General features: G+C 48.1%; 1 protein-coding gene across 1 annotated transcript in view; it reads left to right on the top strand.

The window, feature by feature from the left end:
- Window positions 1–14,432, top strand: part of IL17RC (interleukin 17 receptor C) — a 74,224-nt gene that overhangs the window by 44,830 nt on the left and 14,962 nt on the right. The window contains exons 12-16 of the mRNA XM_088473285.1: window positions 1,801–1,851; window positions 3,444–3,492; window positions 6,021–6,142; window positions 13,211–13,279; window positions 13,479–13,530. Coding sequence (XP_088329411.1) covers window positions 1,801–1,851; window positions 3,444–3,492; window positions 6,021–6,142; window positions 13,211–13,279; window positions 13,479–13,530 — 343 coding nt within the window. The remainder of the gene's footprint in view (window positions 1–1,800; window positions 1,852–3,443; window positions 3,493–6,020; window positions 6,143–13,210; window positions 13,280–13,478; window positions 13,531–14,432) is intronic.

Genomic DNA, 14,432 nt, shown 5'->3' with positions numbered 1-14,432 from the left:
CCGGCACCACCACTCTCCACATTTGCACTGTCTGCGCCCTGCATGCTCTGGAGTGTTGGGTTTAGTTATTTGGGAAGAGGGTTGAGGAGTGAAGAGCAGCTGATTGGTTCTTTGTGGCACCTGACCAGTTGAGTGCCGACTACACTTCAATCCTTCCTTTATCAGCCATTATGAATAGCGCCTAACACTTCCAGACCTCCTGGGCCCTTATTGCTTGGAAAACTTGTCTGCTCATGGTAAAGAGAGGGCCGGGGAGGAGTGGAAGGCACCCCAGTTTTTCTTGCTTGATACTTGCAGGCATTATAGTTTGCAGATGAGGGGTTTATTTAGAGTTGGACGCCAAACGTACATAGCAAGAGGCGCACTTTGAAAAATTGTGCATATGTGGAGTTAGACACATTTAAAAGATGGTTTATGCTCCACGTGTGTCAATAATGCCCAACGATACCGTAGAGCAGGGATGGGGAACCTCAGGCCCATGGGCCGTATAAGGCCTGCGGAATCATTTGGTGTGGCCCTCTGAACTTTTCTCTTCTAGCCCCATCTGGTTAGCAGGGTGCCTAGAATGGCATCCTGCAGCCAGAATCTATGCAGCAGTGCCACCTGCATGCGCAAGCCCCGGAGCGAGAGAGAAATTCTCTTGCTCCAGGACTCACTACAAAAGGGGCGGCTGTCGATGTTGAGGTGGGGGGGGGGTGGCTATACAAACGGAGGCGTTCCCGAAGGAACTCCTGCCGTTTGTGGAAGGCACCACTGACATCACCAGTGATGTCAGTGGAGAGCTTCCTGCTCTGTTAGAGCAGGAAGCTCTCTGGAGCTTGCGTCGGACGAGACCCTACCACAAGGGTCTCGTCGCAAGCCCCGATGGTCGCGATGGTCGTCCCAGAGCTTAGCAAGCGGCCCGGAGGCCGCAAAAAAAACAAAAAACGCCCTGATTCAGAGCGAGCACTCTTAAAGAGCATCCGGCTCTGAATCAGGCCCTGTGTAGTCTGCTGAATCAGCGCCTCAGTCCTTCCAAAATCAGATGCTGCATTAGCATAAAGGCACAGGTGCGACTGCAGCAAAAGACACAACCATGACCGCGTCCACCTCTGAATAAGCCCCATTATGTTACGATTTGTAATTTTATCAGGGATGCAACAATCAGGTTTTGCCCAAATGTATCAGACTCCTGATTCCCTTTGATTTTAGGGCCTCCTTCCATTTTCCGGGAGTGGCAAGGCCAGGGTCTGCGTTGGTGGACGCAGACTTCCTGGCCTCACAGGCTGACAGAACCCGACCAGGTTGCGGTAAGCTACAGCTGATGCAGTCTGGCCAAAGGGCTAACCATTGCGACCGAGATACGCTGGGATCGCAGATGCAGCAAGGAGGTGTCAGACACCTCCTGATGCATTTGCGTTTTAGCAAGGACGGAATAGCACAGCTGCTTGTGTGAGTCTTTGCAATGCTGTCCTCTGCCGAATCAGGCTCTGATATTCCTATACGTGTATTCGGTCACAGCATCGAAACTTGCCGCAGTCTTATGTCAGGTGCAGTTTCCTCTTATGTCAGCAACACCCACACCATGCCCACTATTATTCCCAGACCCCGCGTCTGAATCTGCACTGCGTCTCTGTGCAGATAATTGGCGCGCATGCACAGTAAAAAAAAAAAACATTGGCCAACTGCGCGCATACCTCTGCGCTGCGCTGCGCTGCGTTCACCTCTGCATCAGCCCAAATATAGCTCTATAGTGACGTCTTGTTTAATGTTGGTACATTGCGTTTGGCGTAACCAGAACTTCACTCTGTTTCTAAACAGCAAATGGAATCTATTAAGTTGGAGCAGCTGGACCCGTCCATCTGTGTCCAGGTAAGACCCGCCAGGCTAATTATCACCCCATGTAGTATTGGAGTAAAAAAGAATCCTAAACACCAATTATACAGTGATTTCTACCCAGATTGGGGTTTACCGTTATGACTATTCTGGATCCACAGCGGTTTAAAGCTTTGGTTGAAAGGTTTTTTTAGCGTCGGGAAACCATAGCTCTAATGTTAATCCAATTTTGCAACAAAGACATGGCTAAAATAACAAATTATTGGGGAATAAAATAAAAGCGATTGAGAAACTATTGTGCCTAGTAATATTTATGCATATATACTTTGGGATCATTGGCTCTTATATCTAATATTTACCTTGGCCTGTCCAACAGAGAAACTAAGAATTGCCTTAGTCATATGCGTGCTGTGTATACTTAGGCGCCAGGATTGCATAGAAGAGGCGTAGAGACAGCGCGGAGATGTGTTGTAGTACAGTACATGCTAAGGTCACATTGACCTATTTGTACGCATTATACTGTAAGGTAGTGTCGTATACAGAAGAGAGAATAGAGCCTGGACTATTTTATTAATGAAAGCAAAAGTGTCATTCACCAGGTAAAGTATAAAACTCAAATACAAAATAAACATAAAAAAAAGTACCGGACTCTGGGAGTAGTAGGATGGTTTGCGCACAGCACCGATTGTGGGAGACCTGACATCCCCAGGATCTGTATTCCGCATGTGCAGGTCTCCTTCTGCGAGATCATTCGCTGTTCCTTCCAAGCCGTCCCCCCCCCCCCCTCCCGAAATGCTGAAGCATGTCAATCATGCTGCGATGTTTAGGGTGCGACGACTGAGACAATACTACAAAACGGGGGCAGGAAAGTGCGGCCATATGCTGCATTTACGCTAGCTCCAAGCTAGCGGCTTTTTGTTTGCAGCCTTATAGAGCTACGTACATAAAACCCCCATAAATCTAAGGTAAGATCATGCCGTGAGGGGGGTGAATTGAGGGGCTGTTCCTTCCCTGGTGTACAACCGTGCATCCGAATGTGCAAGGACTGAGTCGCCAACCTTTAGCGCCCGCGCACGCTCTAATACCGATTGGTGCGCCCTTATACACTACCATCGGTTGCACCATCGAAACTTGCACCAGCCCAAAGGCGGGTGCAGTATCTCTGCCTGACTATGGCCTCCTATACCTGCGTCTGTGAACGCAACCGCTTGCATTGACGCACTCGTGACACTACCATAACACACCCACTGAATGGACCATTTTTGCGTGCGCTACTCACCCCCGCCAAGGAACGCCCCTCACTTTTCTGCAACATTTCTAATACCGGCTGACCTGATTGCAACAACGCCTTTATACGTTTACTCTATGTAAAGCATGTGCCATAGGCAGGCCTTGTAGGTTTTCAGAAATTTTAGCGCAGTTGCAGATAATCGCTCAGCTACGTGAACAGCGGCATTGAGTGTGGATTGCTTGCGGCTCGGGATCACGCACTATGAATGCATGATTGCACTGCAAGGGTTACAGAGTGCACTTTTAGCCTTGTGGGGGATGGTAGGAACTGTATTACGCCTCCTGGGTGCTGTAAATCAGGATTAAATAATAACTTGTTTCTATTCATTGCTTTACAGGTGTCGGTCAAAGGGGAGATCTTGCACACGAACTGCTCATTTTATAGGGGTAAGTGGCATTGTACGGTAAACTCCAGTTATAAAGCCTGGTGAGAATGTAGTTTACGGGGAAAATGTGCATATTGAGGGTTTATTGGGCACATCTCAGATAGCCCTTAAGGTGCATACACACGTAACGATTTTGTAACCAACGATTATCTGTCAGATTATCTGTCAGATTTCCCTTGAAAAGTGAACGATTTTTTGAAGTGTAATAAACGATTTTTACAACGATGAACGAAAAATGTTCCTTCCCTTAATGAAACTCGTTATGTTGGACAGTCTGAAATGAACTACAAACGGGAGCAGGCTTGAACGATTTTCGATCATTGTTATAACTCAGAAATTGAACGATTTTTTGAACGATAACAACATCGTTATAGTTAAATCGTTCAAAAAATCATTACGTGTGTATGCACCTTTAGAAGAGTAGATAAGAATGCTTACTATTTAACTTATATAATTCCTGTGTAAGGATCTAGTTAAAGTCGATACACACGTAAAGATTTTCTGTCCAACCAGCCAACTAGTTGATTGGTTGGAATGAAAATCTGGTAATGTATGGGAGTAACTGATGATCAGCAATTGGCTCCTAAATGCCAGAAAACAGATGAAAATGGACGTTAGACAAGTTTGTTAAATGTTTGATCTAAACAATTTGTTCAAACAGTTTTTGTCCATTTTCTGGCATTTGGGAGCAAATTGCTGATCATCACTTACTCCAATACGTTACCAGATTTTCATTCCAAACTAGTTGGATGGTTGGACAGAAAATCTTTACATGTGTATGCAGCTTAAGAACAACATGCTTTCCAACATCACCCATTTCACCTGAAACAGATAGGTGACATAAAATGGAAGTTGGAAAAGCAGAAGTAGATTATTGGCGGCTGCAAACAAGTGGAAGTTGCTAGGGTGTGCTTAGACAGGGATGTGTTGAAAACCTACACTGCAAGGAAGAGGAGTTGAGGCATAATTTGCTTTCCCAAATTCCAAATGACTCATTGTAGAACGTGTGTGTGTGTGTGTGTGTGTGTGTGTGTGTGTGTGTGTGTGTGTGTGTGTGTGTGTGTGTATATATATATATATATATTTGTTTTCATTTAGAATTATCATGATGTATAGATAAGATGTACTGGTTATATATTTTTATGCAAAAGTGGATATTTTAATATCTTTATTATTAAATACTAGATAAATGATTACAATATAGAAATAATATAGTGGTTCCCAAACTCCTCTATTACAGTACAGGTTTCAAAGATATCCATGCTTGAGCACAGGCACAGGTGACTTCATTAGTACCTCAGTCAATTTGATCAAACCATCTGGATGGATATCTTTAAAACCTGGACTGTAATGACGGAGTTTAGGAACCTTAGGCCTATGCCACAGGTTCTCAAACTTGGTCCTCAGGACTCCAGACAGTGCATGTTTTCCAGGTCTACTCACAGAATCACATATATAACATATACAAATAATTATCACCACCTGTAGATATTTTAAAATGTGTCAGTGAGTAATGAATACACCTGTGCACCTGAAAAATGTGACCTGTGTAAGTTCCTGACTACCGAGTTTGAGAAGCACTGGCCTATGCCAGAGGTTCCCAAACACGGTCCTCAAGGCTCCCCAACAGTTCAGGTTTTAGAGATATCCAATGGTTTAACACATGTGGTTAACTTTAATTGACTGAGGTACTATTTAGGTCACCTGTGCTTTGCGCCCAGCGCCATTCCGTGTTTCCCCTCCGCCCGCTCCTTCCATGTGTCCTCCCCCTCACCTTATAATAATACCTACGATAGATGCGTGGAGGGCGGGGATTATCTCCGTCCGGACCCGGCGCCCCTGTGAGGCCACACTGACAGAACGTGTCAGGAGCCGGCCCTGCACAGGTGAACATTTGGGAACCTCTGGCCTAGTGTTTCTCAACGTCGGTCCTCAAGGCACACTAACAGTCCAGGTTTTAGTGATATCCATGGTTGAGCACAGATGGTTAAATCAAAATAACTGAGGTACTAATTAGGACACCTATGCTTAAGTATGGCTATTCTTAAAACCTGGACTGTTAGTGTGACTTGAGGACCATGGTTGGGAACCCTTGCTCTGGCCTGTGCTATAATCTCCTATACCAGAGGAGATTATAGCAGGACCCCAGGACCCCACACAGATCACGTTTTCCAGGTTACTTAACAGGTGTACAGGTGTATTCATTACTCACTGACACGTTTTAAAAGTTCCACAGGTGGAGCAAATTTTTTCACTTGCTATTCTGTGAGAAGGCCTGGAAAACATGTACTGTTTGGGGTCCTGAGGACCAACTTTGAGAACCTGTGTCACAGTGTCCTATACTCGGCAAATACAGTCAACCTATGTCTGGAGTCCAAAGTTAAGACGTTCTGTATTGAGCAGAAGAGTTAATAGCAATTTCTGATTTTTAGCTTACATTTTTAAGACTTGAGAGAGAATTCTTATTTTATATAATTATCTCTCTCCCTGGTGACCTCTCAATCAGCAGACCTTTGTCTTACATCACAGGGACCCATCAGAAGAGTAACGAAGAGGCCATTGTACATGTCTCAGAGCACAAAAGGACTATAGTCTCTCTCTGCCTAGTCCAGGCCACCGGCTGCACATTATTGTACAACACGACGCATCAGGTACTGCACCCTACTGCCGCGGAGACAGTGACATCATTCCTAGGCCCGAATGTTACAGTGCCCCCCAGGGGCCACATTCTTTAGAAGAATAAAAGCATTTTCAGTTCCATGTTATTCTCCTATAAAGGCAGGTTAACTGGTAGGTTTGGTGGTCTTTGCTATCAACGGAGGGTGTTAGCAGTAATGTAGGAAGGAAGGCTTCTCTGATGTGCGGGTGACTATGGGTCTGATTCGTACGCTAATGCAAATGCATTTGCAAATTTTTGCAGCTTAGCAATTGCTAAAATATGCTAATGTATCAGCCAGCGGAATTTGTATTGTACACAATCATAGTATCGGATGCAGATCCTGAAAACATCGACTCCCCGAGTGAGTCTATGGTCACTCGGAATGGATACGGTAATTGTGACCCTGGAGCTTAGTTCCTTAGTTCTCTGCGTGCGTGATCACAGACACGGGCTAGTACACGCCCAGGAGACAGCCCCCCCGACACGGCCGCGTTTTGTCTGGAACTCCACGTAGCCACCCACGAAACGGTCTCTTCCTGTCAATCAATTGCGAGTGAATCCTCACAGCGAGCGCAATTTATTTGCAGCGTGTGCATAATGCGGCTGTGTTGCATGCGCAAACCACCAATAATCGCTCATCTGCGTGAACATCGGAATAGCGTTGAACTCTGAATCAGGCCCTATAATTAGAAGCGGAGGCAGTGTGACGCTCTGGGCAATGACCTGCTGAGAGATAAAGAGGTGGAGTCAGTGGTGTTACTATGGCCCGCGCAGCCCTCGCGGTGGTTTGGGGGTGCCGGGGGCCATTGCTTCACCACTGCAACTGTGAACGCTGGCCTCTGAAGTGATCAGAGGCTAAGGAAGCTTCCAATCACTTCAGAGGCCAACCTTCCCAGTGATGCAGTGCGCAGGTGACGTCATGACTTCACCCGCGACGTGAGGAGCCTGCGTGGCCGCGCCTGATGGATCACGTTCGATCCAGTCAGCACAGCAGCGGGAGCAACAGCCCGGACGATGGTCGCGTGGAGTCAGGTAAGTACTGGAATCAGGTAAGTACTGGGAGGGGCACAACTACAGGGGCACTACTTTAGGGGGCACTGCATATGGGCACTACTATAGGGGGCACTGCATATGGGCACAACTACAGGAGGTTACTGCATATGGGCACAGCTACAGGGGGCATTGTATATGGGCACAACTACAGGGGCACTGCATATGGGCACTACTACAGAGGGCCCTGCATAAGGGGCACTACTACAGGAGGCATTGCATAAGAGGCACTACAACAGAGGACCCTGCATAAGAGGTACTACTACAGGAGGCATTGCATAAGAGGCACTACAACAGGGGGCATTGCAAAAGGAGCACTACAACAGGGGGCATTGCATAAGGGGCACTGCTACAGGGGGCGTTTCATTAGAGGTACTACAACAGGGGGCATTGCAAAAGGAGCACTACTACAGGGGGTATTGCATAAGGGGCACTGCTACAGGGGGCATTGCTTAAGGGGCACTAGTACAGGGGGCATTGCATAAGGGGCACTGCTACAGGGGGCGTTTCATTAGAGGCACTACAACAGGGGGCATTGCAAAAGGAGCACTACTACAGGGGATATTGCATAAGGGGCACTGCTACAGGGGGCATTGCATAAGGGGCACAACTACAGGGGGCACTGTATAAGGGGCACTAACTTGATGCACGCAGTTTACAGGTTATAAGCTATGTTCCCAATAATCTGGTTCTACACAGACATAGAAACTGTGCAACCTGTCTTGAGCTGAGGTGACAGACTGGCAGGAGCGGAGAGGAGGGCTGGTGAAGTAGATCTGTTAAGGTGGGATGTAATGGGCATTACTGTGTGGCACAATGTGTAAGAGGCATTACTGTGTGGCACAATGTGCTATTAGAGGTATTTCTTAGTGTAGCATAATGTGTTATAAAGGCATTACTGTGTGGCGTTATGTGTTATAAGAGGTATAATGTGTAAGGGGCATTACTGTGTGGCATAATGTGTTGTAAGGGGCAATACGGTGTGGAACAATGTGTTATAGGGGCATTAAGGTGTGGCATAATGTGCTATAAGGGGCATTACTTAGTGTGGCATAATGTGTAAGGGACATTACTGTATCATGAAACCACACACCTTAAACGTCATCTTTGGGTGTGTTTGTTTGGGGGGGGGGGGGGGGACGCCTGAAACTTTTTTGGCAGGGGGGAGCAAACTTTATAGTTACGCCACAGTGCCAGCACAAAGCAGAGATTATACAGGGCAGATAGGAGGTTGAGGCTGGTGCAATACAATGTAAAAGAAGGAAGTAAGACTACAAAGTATCCATGCAATACCCCTAGGCTGACTCATGTATCTTTATTATACCAGGGTGCAGCCACCGCCCACCACAGGCACCAAATATAAGATCCTGCATCCCGTTGTGCCAACTAAATACTGCTTATAAATTGTATACAGTCTGTACACGATTACATAATGCTTGTCTATTCTCGGAATGTCATGTATAATTATTAACCTTGTAAAATATTCTCCAGGCTCTATACACCGGCCCTGGAACTCCTATGAGTGAAACACGCTATATTATCTGGTATTAATTTAGAGATTAGGGGATCTATTCATGAAGTAGGGAAAAGCTCTGTTTAACTGAAAACAGGGCTTTCCACTGCTTCATTCTACTCATAAAGCGGGTTACCGTGGAGTTCATGACATCCCCAGCGGCGCCCCCGCTCCATGGCTGGATGGCTTCCCCATACACTAGTATGGGGAGAGCTATTCATAGGAGAAAGTGAAGCTCAGCTTTCTGTTCCTCAGCTGCATACAGATTACAGCGAAACGAGAAGAGCAGGGAAGTTAAATGCTTCCCTGCTCTCTGCCCAGCATCCGGTGCTGGCTCCGCCCCCTTTAGACCAACGTCCTTTGCAGCAGGTCTGACGTGACCTGCTGCTCTCAGACGCAGGCGCATAAGAAGCCGGCATATCGGGCTCCTGATATGTGTGTTATTGATACCCCTAAATCTATGTCGCTGTTTAGCGCTACAAGTCGCATAAGAAATAATTGCTTTCCAGACATATTGTGGTTCCAAAGCACAAAAGTTCTTATTGCAATAAAAGAAAGTTACACGCTTTGATCTAACACAATTAGCGCAAAAGACAATTAAATACAAAAGGTACAAGCCGATACATACACATGCGCAGGGCCGCCATCAGGGGGGGACCTCGGGGACTCCAGTCCCGGGCCCGGAGAGAGAGGGGGCCCTGGTAGCAGAGCTGCAGAGGTGTGGAACGAATTGGAAGCCAGAGAAGAAAGCAGTCTGCCGGCTGCGAACGCTGCTGATTGGCTGCAGTTCCGCTAGCCAATCACAGCTTGTGGAACAGCAGCGGCCGCTGCTGATTGGCTGGCTGCCGTTCCGCGAGCTGTGATTGGCTCGCGGCCAGCTCTATGTTTTAAATGCCACCGAGACTTCGTTTCTTCTCTGGGCTGACTGCCGGGTGCATTCCACCAGTGATGACATGCGGTACCGCACATCCCTGCATTCCACACCTCTGCAGCTCTGCTATCTGGGTCAGTGCTCGAAGTGGTAATTTAGAGGTGGGGGTATGGAGATTGAATCTTTCCCCCCCCCCCATGGGCCCCTGCTTCCATATCACTCCATTGTACTTCTAACCCCCCCCCCCCCCCACACACACACACACACTTCTCCCTGCCTGCTCCCCTCTCTCACACCCTGCCCTTACTGATTCCCTCTCTCTTTCACCCCCTACAATAGCTAGCCTGCCTCTGTCTGCCCCTCTCTCTATTCCCTCTCTCACACCCTCCCCTCTCTCTAATTCTCTCTTACCTGCGCTGCTGGAGTGGAGCCACCAGGATCCTCGGGTCTTCACTGCAGTTTATCTGGCTCCGCTGTGATCCAATGAGAAGCTGCCATTTGGCAGCTTCTCATTGGCTGGCGGCTGCGAGCCCTGCAATTGGCTGGCGGCCGCGAGTCCCGTGATTGGCTGGCGGCTGCGTGCCTCGTGATTGGCTGGCAGCCGCCCAGTACGTGGTGCTTACAGTGCAGCCGGGACCAGGTACTTTGTCCCGGCTACATGTCAGCGCCTCCACTGCCCCGATTGAGATGTGTCCCCTGCGGGACACATCTTAACACATTGCCGCCGCTGTTCCAGCGCTGGGATCCCATACTGGATCCCAGCGCTGGTGCAATCTTTTCTACATCTAAAATGAAGTGGGGCCGGGAAGTGGCGGTATGTCATACCGCCGTATACCGCCCCACTTCGACCACTGATCTGGGTCCCCTCTATCTCCGGAAATGCAGCCGATGCTCCTTCTCCCAGGCTGCCTGTGTCTACCAAAATTTATAAGGTGCTTAAAAATATTTTTTTTCGCAATTGTCTAAATCTCGAATATGACAAAAAAAAAATGAATTGATGATATAATAATAACAACAATAATATACCAGCCTTCCCTGCGCCCCCCGTCCAGCCAGCCTGCCTTCCCTGCCCTTTGCCCCCCCAGCCTTCCCTCCCTTGTGCCACCCTTCCCAGCCCAGTACCCCCCCTTGTCCAGCCTTCCATGCCCCCTGTGCCACACCCCCCACCATGTCTAATCCCTGTACTCCCAATAGGTCCAGCCCTCCCTGTCCCTCACCCCTGAAGTAGCTTCACCCACATCCACAATTCCGCCCACCTCTGTCCCTTATCCCGGGGAGGGGGCCCTGCCTATTTTGTCAGTACCGGGCCCCACAATTTCTGATGGCAGCCCTGCGCGTACGCACTGGTCCCAGCATACAGTCGTCTCTCCAGAAGCCTGTGGTCATCCAAGAAGAATGGCTTTATACTATAACCAGGGAGCAGGCTATGGCCCTCATTCAAAGGCGGTCGTAAGCGGCCGCTCGGTCGTACGCCTAACGACCGCAAAACTGAAAAAGGAAGCGATCGCACGGCCGGTCGGTCGCAACCAAAGTGACGCCCATACGTGAACAATGCACCTCCTCTAGCTAACGAGTGATAGCAGCTAGCGATCGAGTCAATCGTTGTCAGCCGCTGTATGTTAATTTTCTTCTGATGGTTGCGGCCGGTGTTGTGTGCAAATTACACCAAAAATTACAAAAAAAACGCATAGAATAAGCCGTCCCCCTGAAATATATTTATTCTTATTATTCGGTAATGCAAACGCAGCTGAATCAATTACAAGCCAATTAGCAGTGTTATTAGCAACAACAAACGATTATTAGCTGCTTGCATTGTGTGGCTCAAAATAGAAACATCACTCCGAACATCGGTAACATTCGATAGCATCGATTGTACTCTGGGGCTTGAGAGAGCACGTACCCAACCTTAAGCTGTACGATCAGTCAGGCCTCTAACTTGCTCGCAGAGTGACGTTTTACTACTTCCGGCCTTCTATGTCGGTCATAGCAGGTAATTTATGTACGCCCCTAAAACGCCCTCAAAATGGTGAGGAACGCCTGCGTTTTCAGACCACCACCCCCGTCACCACCCACAAACGGCCTTTCATGTCAATCAACTCTCGGAAGCCACTTCCTGCTCGTAAGCCGTACGATCTACAGCATTTTGGATCGCAAGGTCTCGTACGCACATGTGCACAACTAACCGTACGCATGCGTGGTTTGGAAACATCGGATGCGTACGACCGAGCGGCCGCTTACGACCGACTCTGAATGAGGTCCTACTGTATATACCTTATAGAACAAAGAAACTAGTTAACAGGTTTCCAATGGGTCTTTCTCCTGTACATTCTGGTACGATGCAGGTCATTGGACAGTTCATATAGCATCACTGGGGGTCCCAGTTCCTCAGACGTTGCTTTGTGTGGTTTTCCCGCCGAAGAACTGGTTTAAACTAGTAAAAAACACTACATACAGCTTTACATTCTAACCACTAATTTCATATAGTTCATAACTTGCAGACGCTTGATGCGATCTCCTTGCCGATAGGACCGGAGATCTGCAAATAAACAGTGATTTAGAATGGTACCAAACATGATATGTCTACTAGCTTATGTACCTTAAATATCATATACATTACATTTCACAACATAAGTATTCGCTAATAAAACCTCTAATATTAAGCTTAATGCTTGGGAACCTTTTTATAAGTGATTGCATGTGTGGGAGTGAAAATATAAAGGTGCCAGTATGTGTTGTGCGTCTATGTGTTTTGTGCTTTGATAAACAGCGCAACTGTGCGTTGTGCGTCTTATATATTTTATATGTATTATTTAATGTGCGTATAGTTTTTGATAGGACTTTCAACAATATGCGGTAGCAAAGCAGAAGCACGACGCGAATAATCAAATATAGCATCGTACACAATGGTTTCGTGCTGACGACGCAAGATGGCGTCGTCAGAGGTGACACAAAATGGCGTCGCCAGATATCAGTTTAAGATTTGGTCTCAGCCAATCATCCGGCTTCGACACTGTCTTCGCACTGCTTCCCGGTATCGCAGAGGGGCCGTTTACCGGAGGAAAACGCCGGACAGGTAAGTCTATATGATGCGATATATAGTGATATTTTTCGGTCGCCAGTTCATGTTCTGCATGAATAGACTCCTAGCTCCGTACACATTGGAGGCACACTTGCAGGCAACGGTGAGATCCCGGTGACTCTAGACGATAAGCATTTAAAAGGCAAAACAGGATAGTTTTTTAGATCGCCCTGAACGCCAGGATCTCGCAGATGCCTGCAAGTCGCAGGCTATTACATTACAAGTCACAGGCTATTACATTACAAGTCACAGGCTATTACATTTACTTTAACAGCTTAGGGGGCGCTCCAAAACCTTTTCATTATAGCAGGATAACAATGAAGTTATGAGATGCTGATTGGTTCATTTGGCTTATTTTGTGGATGCCCCAGATCAGGACACATTGTGCAAAAAAAAACAATTTCAATGTTAGTAAATAAGCCCTACTGAATCTGATTATTGTGACTATTGTCTTCTGAATTGGGTTTTATGCTTTTACCATGGAACTAATATGTATATAAACTGCGTAGGTGGGCATAGACCCTTACTGTCATCTTTCTGCCTACAGATGAGCAGAGATGCTGGATTCCTAGAGGAGAAGATAGTGGAGGACATTATGTCTGAAAAGTGTAGGAAGGTGAGCTGCTGCTTTCCACATAGCATAACATGTTTCCTCCTCATAAAGGGCAAATTAGAATACTGCCTGGACTTCCCCCTACAGATCTCAGAGTGGGGAATGTCATCTTGATGCTTTTATTTGAACACTGTAATCTATAAACAACAAGCTTATCAGAATTGATGTATAATCAGTTTATATTATGCATTTATTTTTTTAGATTTGGAAATCGGGCCAAGATGGTTATGTCTACGTCTGCTCTCTGGATAAGTGTAAGTGCATTTGTAGTCAAATGTGCCAGGTCATTATTCATCAAGAACAGCAGAGGTACGGAGCAGCCAGGGCCGGATTAAGGCTTGTTGGGGCCCCAGCCCCAGGGCAACTAAGTTGTGGGGACCCCCTTCAAGCCACAGAGCCCAGCCCAGCCGTGCCCCCAGTAGCAGTCCCCCCTCAACAGTAGTCCCCCCCAGGAGTACCCCTAGTAGTGATCCCCTCTCTATGCTGTGTCCCCCAGTAGTGGTCCCTGCAGTGTGCAGTGCCCCCAGTAGTATCCCCAGCAGTACCCCTAGTATTACCCCCAGCAGTGCCCATAGTAGTCCGTTCCCCCCCCCAGCAGTGCCCTTAAGAGTAGTCCGTTCCCCCCCCAGCAGTCCCCTTAGGAGTAGTCCGTTCCCCCCCCAGCAGTGGCCTTAGGAGTAGTCTGTTCCCCCCCCCCCCAGCAGTGGCCTTAGGAGTAGTCTGTCCCCCCCCCTAGCAGTGCCCTTAGGAGTAGTCCGTTCCCCCCCCAGCAGTGTCCTTAGGAGTAGTCCGTCCCCCCCCCCAGCAGTGCCCTTAGGAGTAGTCCATTCCCCCCCCCAGCAGTGCCTTTAGGAGTAGTCCGTCCGTCCCCCCAGCAGTGCCCTTAGGAGTAGTCCGTCCCCACCCCCAGCAGTGCCCTTAGGAGTAGTCCCCCCCAGCAGTGCCCTTAGGAGTAGTCCGTTGTCCCCCCCAGCAGTGCCCTTAGGAGTAGTCTGTCCGTCCCGTCCCCCCCCCCCCGGCCAGACACACACAGGACAAAAAAAAAATCTCCACTTACCTTAATCCCCGCTCCGGCATCTGCTCCTCCGTCCGGCGTCCTCCCAGGCCGGCCCGCTCTGCATGAGGGGGTCGATGTCGACGTCTCTCCCATCAGCCA

Source organism: Taudactylus pleione, unplaced genomic scaffold (genome assembly GCF_031769625.1).
Source record: "Taudactylus pleione unplaced genomic scaffold, aTauple2 ptg000133l, whole genome shotgun sequence".
NCBI classification, from domain to species: domain Eukaryota; kingdom Metazoa; phylum Chordata; class Amphibia; order Anura; family Myobatrachidae; genus Taudactylus; species Taudactylus pleione.
Note: the sequence above shows the minus strand (reverse complement) of the source record. Positions and strands in the feature narration are given on the sequence as shown.